Below are 6,000 nucleotides of genomic sequence, written 5' to 3' on the forward strand. Positions count from 1 at the left end.
TCCATCACAAAGGACTCCATTATAATTTTCGTTTTGGTAGGTCAAAAGAAACATTGTGGAAATAAGAAAAATAAATAAATAAAATTAAACAGAATAGAATATTTGACATGTTACTAGTCTTTGCTTAGTAGCCAGAACAATGTTGCCATGCGAGTGGTCATGTGCTGAACGCATGGACAGCGCAAATATTCTTGGAAAAAGTCAAATTTGTAAATAGTGCTGTATCTCTTGAATTGAGAGTAATTTGACAAAGGTGAGTATACAGTGCATTGCGAAAGTATTCGGCCCCTTTGAACTTTGCGACCTTTTGCCACATTTCAGGCTTCAAACATAAAGATATAAAACTGTATTTTTTTGTGAAGAATCAACAACAAGTGGGACACAATCATGAAGTGGAACGACATTTATTGGATATTTCAAACTTTTTTAACAAATCAAAAACTGAAAAATTGGGCGTGCAAAATTATTCAGCCCCTTTACTTTCAGTGCAGCAAACTCTCTCCAGAAGTTCAGTGAGGATCTCTGAATGATCCAATGTTGACCTAAATCACTAATGATGATAAATACAATCCACCTGTGTGTAATCAAGTCTCCGTATAAATGCACCTGCACTGTGATAGTCTCAGAGGTCCGTCAAAAGCGCAGAGAGCATCATGAAGAACAAGGAACACACCAGGCAGGTCCGAGATACTGTTGTGAAGAAGTTTAAAGCCGGATTTGGATACAAAAAGATTTCCCAAGCTTTAAACATCCCAAGGAGCACTGTGCAAGCGATAATATTGAAATGGAAGGAGTATCAGACCACTGCAAATCTACCAAGACCTGGCCGTCCCTCTAAACTTTCAGCTCATACAAGGAGAAGACTGATCAGAGATGCAGCCAAGAGGCCCATGATCACTCTGGATGAACTGCAGAGATCTACAGCTGAGGTGGGAGACTCTGTCCATAGGACAACAATCAGTCGTATATTGCACAAATCTGGCCTTTATGGAAGAGTGGCAAGAAGAAAGCCATTTCTTAAAGATATCCATAAAAAGTGTTGTTTAAAGTTTGCCACAAGCCACCTGGGAGACACACCAAACATGTGGAAGAAGGTGCTCTGGTCAGATGAAACCAAAATTGAACTTTTTGGCAACAATGCAAAACGTTATGTTTGGCGTAAAAGCAACACAGCCCCACTGTCAAACATGGTTTGGGCCATCATGGTTTGGGCCTGCTATTCTTCAGCAGGGACAGGGAAGATGGTTAAAATTGATGGGAAGATGGATGGAGCCAAATACAGGACCATTCTGGAAGAAAACCTGATGGAGTCTGCAAAAGACCTGAGACTGGGACGGAGATTTGTCTTCCAACAAGACAATGATCCAAAACATAAAGCAAAATCTACAATGGAATGGTTCAAAAATAAACATATCCAGGTGTTAGAATGGCCAAGTCAAAGTCCAGACCTGAATCCAATCGAGAATCTGTGGAAAGAACTGAAAACTGCTGTTCACAAATGCTCTCCATCCAACCTCACTGAGCTCGAGCTGTTTTGCAAGGAGGAATGGGAAAAAATGTCAGTCTCTCGATGTGCAAAACTGATAGAGACATACCCCAAGCGACTTACAGCTGTAATCGCAGCAAAAGGTGGCGCTGCAAAGTATTAACTTAAGGGGGCTGAATCATTTTGCACGCCCAATTTTTCAGTTTTTGATTTGTTAAAAAAGTTTGAAATATCCAATAAATGTCGTTCCACTTCATGATTGTGTCCCACTTGTTGTTGATTCTTCACAAAAAAATACAGTTTTATATCTTTATGTTTGAAGCCTGAAATGTGGCAAAAGGTCACAAAGTTCAAGGGGGCCGAATACTTTCGCAAGGCACTGTAGATATAGACATCAAAACATGTTACCTGCATGTGACTCTGAAGGAGGATTTGATAGTGATCCTCCTTTCCTTGCTTCTGGCTGACTGGCATCGTTTGTTTCCCCTTGCTCATCCACTTGGATAGTCAATTATATGTTTTGCATTATTCTAAAGGCCTGATGCAACACGTAGCATGTTTTCATTTCCAGTACAATAAATGTGATTAGTAATAGAGTTATAGTAAATAAAACAGTCAGTTGACAGCTTGTTTTAACAAAGTAAAACGTAAAAGAGAATGGTATGAATCCGCAAGGCGTGCGGTCAAATTATTAACGGTGATAAAAAGGCCTAACACAAACTCATCATTATACTATTGTTGTTCTAAATTAAATCAGCCTCTTCACCCTCATCATTCAGTTGGGCCAAATTTACATTTGATTGTTAAGTAACTTGCACAATTATATCCCATTCATCCATTTGGCATTCATTCAGTGGGTTGGCATTGTTTACTTCCCTTTGCTCATCAACTCAGAGTCAAGGATATGTTTTTCATTATTCTAAAGGCCAGCTGCAACGACGTAGCATGTTTTTGTTTCCTTTACAATACATTTGATTAGTAATAGAGTTGTAGTAAATAAAACAGTCCTGTAACAGCTTATTTTTTACAAAGTAAATATAAAAGAAAATAATATCAACCCGCAAGGAGTCTGGTCAAGTGATTTGCTATAAACATAAGCATCAACGCTGATTTAAATTCAATTGTGAAGTAATGTGCACAATTACCATTCATTCAGTGAGACTCATTAGCGCCTGGCTGGGTAACAACGTTCTACAGCGCATTGTCTCGTGGGTTAAGTTGGAAATAGGTGGGGGATAAAACGGGGGGAAAGTCTCTAAATACTTTTCTGTTTGTGATTTAAAAATCCTAACAAATGAGCAATGTAAAATAGAAACATTTAGGAAAAGTTAGGGAAGGCTCAGGACCTTGCATTCCTTTTGGGCCAATTTGTTTAATTTACAAAATCAAACGTCAGTGGCCGTTGGCCTATAGCGGTTCTATTGTTCTACACGACTGGTAGATCTGACTGACTGAACTACAATAGTTGTATTATAATGACATCAGACCAGAAGCAAAGATCAGAAAAGCAAAATTATTTTTAGTCTAAGCAGAGAGGATGTATCTTTCATGGGGGCAAAAACGAGATCTAGGTTATATGCATGTGTGTTGAGATCATGATCAAGCCTAGATTTGGCCACTGAAAGAATGAGGGCATGGCAGCTTGCTTCATGATGTCATCCAACACCTGATCAGACATCAGCTTAGTCCAGGAAGATTCACCATGGCAGCACAGGTTAGCTGCTTTAGTGCTTGAATGATTAGGGGATAACATCTTATGGGATATTAGCATGATTTGACCTCAGTTTTTTACAAGTTCCCAGTTGTCTTGAAAGCACCAACACCATTGAAGGAGGTTGGGGAGAATGTGTGCAGTGTGGATACTCTGACGTAACGTTAGTTGCTACCGTCCTTATTAGCTCGGGCTATGTTAGCTCGCTAGCTAGTCAGCTCAATCCAACAACCTAAAGATGACAGTGTGTTGAGGTATCGAATCCTCTTAGCCTGCCAATCCATACCTGGACTGTTCGCACAAGCAACTAGCGTTAGCTAGCAAACAACATCTGACAACTCAGCTGATCTAGCTACTCGCTAACGTTAGCTGGATGGCTAGTTAGCTAACTACAATACTGTGCTGCAAATACGCTTTATATAAACTATAACACATTATTTGTTATTATTATTCGACAGACAGCAAAGATGTGACAATACATCTAACCGTTAGCACTTCCCTAAAAAGCTGCATTCCTATGATATCTAGCTAACTTAGGCATCTAGCATTATTAGCTGTATGGCTAGCCTGCCTCGCCTAACGTATTGCAACGCTCATTCTTCACTCGCTATTCCGTGTGTAAATTTAAACCGCAGCTGTCAAGTGCAGAATATCGTAAGACAAATAATTGACTCGTTTCTTAAATATTTATACAGACAGAAAATAAGTACCTGCCACCTCCCCCAGATCCTGGCCGTAACGCCATCTTGATAACATTGGTCTGTGACAGAAAGATGTCGTCGGCAGTGACCGTGTGTGACGGATCTTCCGGGTCACTGTTGTTTCTCCTCCACAAGATGTCCCTGTGGTGCTTCTGTCAAACTCACTAAAATATTTGGCATTGCGTCCATGGAACATGATGCCAAGGCTCTTGGAAAGTTTACAGTAAATATGTCAATTGTGTACCTGTCTTGATTATATGAAGAAGATGCTTCTCATATCACAAGACAAACCTTTCAAAAGTCCCACATTTCTAAGGTATTTTTGATTTTAGATAAATAAAATATTAATTAACGTCACTAAGTCAATGCTGATGATTAATTTCCCTGGGTCTTCCATATCACTGACATTAAACCCCTATCCTGGGCTGGATAGAATTAAACCTGCCTCTGCAAGGTTTGCAAAATGTGTGTTTTACATAAATACTGTCAGTTCAACACATGCATCGATCATGGTGTTTTTTCAGTCCCTCAAACACTCTGATATTATTTGATGACATGGGAAAAGTTATCTTCGTGGATAGGCCTACTGCAACATTGACTTGACCCCTCATTCTTCCTAATTGATCAAATTAGATTTCCCTAATATAGATGTAGGATCTTCATTTGATCACCCTTTTGCAGAACTTTCCTGCAATTCCTGCAACTTGTAGTGTATTTGAGGTTTAAAAAGCCTTCTGAAGTTTGTAATTTCCACTTTGACATTTCAGACTGGGTCAAATTTAGATCCTACATCTGTATATCCATTATCAGCATGTCAAATAAACTGATATTTTTACAGCTTGTTGTATTTCATGGCACCTGCATTTGTCCCCTGAGGGATTTGTCCTACATTTATACTGGCTGAATGAGGTATTGAGGCTATTGTGTGGCCCCTCACATAAACGTTTTCAGCAAGCATCTTCATTGTTGCACCAGTGACAAGGTGGAGTTACAAGGATGAACCCTTCTCCCACTGTTCTGTGGGTGTTATTGTGAAAGATTTACAGCTTAATGAGGGTAGCCACCAGCTAGGATTGACCGCATTTATATCATTTTTACTCTGAATGCATCTGATGCTTTCAATAGATCACAGACAGGGTATATCCTGATTGTGTAGAATAATACCCAAATATGCAAAGGAGGATATTACATACTTATGCCTTTGAGTATACCAGTGTGCATCCACATTAGTATACTGAACTTTCTGACAGAAACTGCAATTTCCAGGTTACAAATTGCTACAAATAAATGACTGCACAACAAATATAAACAAATGACATGACCCATTGGTCCATATTGCGTCCATATTGGTACAATGACACATGGCTACTGACACAAATTTAACTGATGCTTGGTGCAATACATTCTTTGAAAGAAACTACTAACTACTCATTACTAAACTATAATTACAGATACACTGATTAGCAGTTGTCCTATCCTGTGATTTGTTTTAGTGTGAAGTGCTGATTTATACAATATCTTTTGAAGGAATTGAATTTGTTTGCTACTTTTTGCTACTTGTGAAACTCCTCACCAGCCCCTCGTCAGTCTCCTCAGTCCCTCCTACACAGCTCTTTGAATCCATTCACAGGCCTTGAAGAGAGCATGGGTCTCCTACCCTGCTGGGAGCATAGAGTTTAGCTGGAGGCCGGCAGAGTCAGGCAGGTCCCCCTACGGTGGAGCTGCTTGGGCAGGCTGTGGGCAGGCAGACCCCAGAGGTGGCCCTGTGAGAGAGTCGAACATTAACCCAGGCCCACTCTGGGCATCCCACCATTCTCCATAAATCATCAACCTCTTCAGTACCAGGCCAGTGACAGCATCAGCATGACAACTGCAATCTGTCAGGATCCTTCTGTACTGTATATGATCTGTCTCTGACGGTAGAAGACAAGATGAGACACATCTCATTTACTATCCATTTAGAAACAATGGGCCAAAAAGAGCTTTCATTCTTATTCTGACCTATTCCTCTGATGGCCTGCTAGTAAGATTGATTCGCTCGGGCTGTGAAAGGACTCCCCATTCGACTTATTTATCCTTTAACAATGTAATGTATCACATCT

At 40.0% G+C, this 6,000-nt stretch overlaps 1 protein-coding gene across 12 annotated transcripts in view; it reads right to left on the reverse strand.

Moving 5' to 3' along the window:
• Positions 1-4,040, reverse strand: part of LOC110503920 (synergin gamma) — a 43,541-nt gene extending 39,501 nt beyond the window's left edge. For 4 of the 12 annotated variants that reach the window (XM_021582555.2, XM_021582557.2, XM_021582554.2 and 1 more), the window contains exon 1: positions 3,908-4,040. In XM_021582555.2, coding sequence (XP_021438230.2) covers positions 3,908-3,942 — 35 coding nt within the window. In that variant the 5' untranslated portion in view covers positions 3,943-4,040. The remainder of the gene's footprint in view (positions 1-3,907) is intronic. The other 8 variants (XM_021582562.2, XM_021582561.2, XM_021582556.2 and 5 more) reach the window with 3 other exon arrangements.
• Positions 4,041-6,000: the final 1,960 nt, after the last annotated feature.

This window comes from Oncorhynchus mykiss, chromosome 24 (assembly GCF_013265735.2).
Source record: "Oncorhynchus mykiss isolate Arlee chromosome 24, USDA_OmykA_1.1, whole genome shotgun sequence".
Lineage (NCBI taxonomy): Eukaryota > Metazoa > Chordata > Actinopteri > Salmoniformes > Salmonidae > Oncorhynchus > Oncorhynchus mykiss.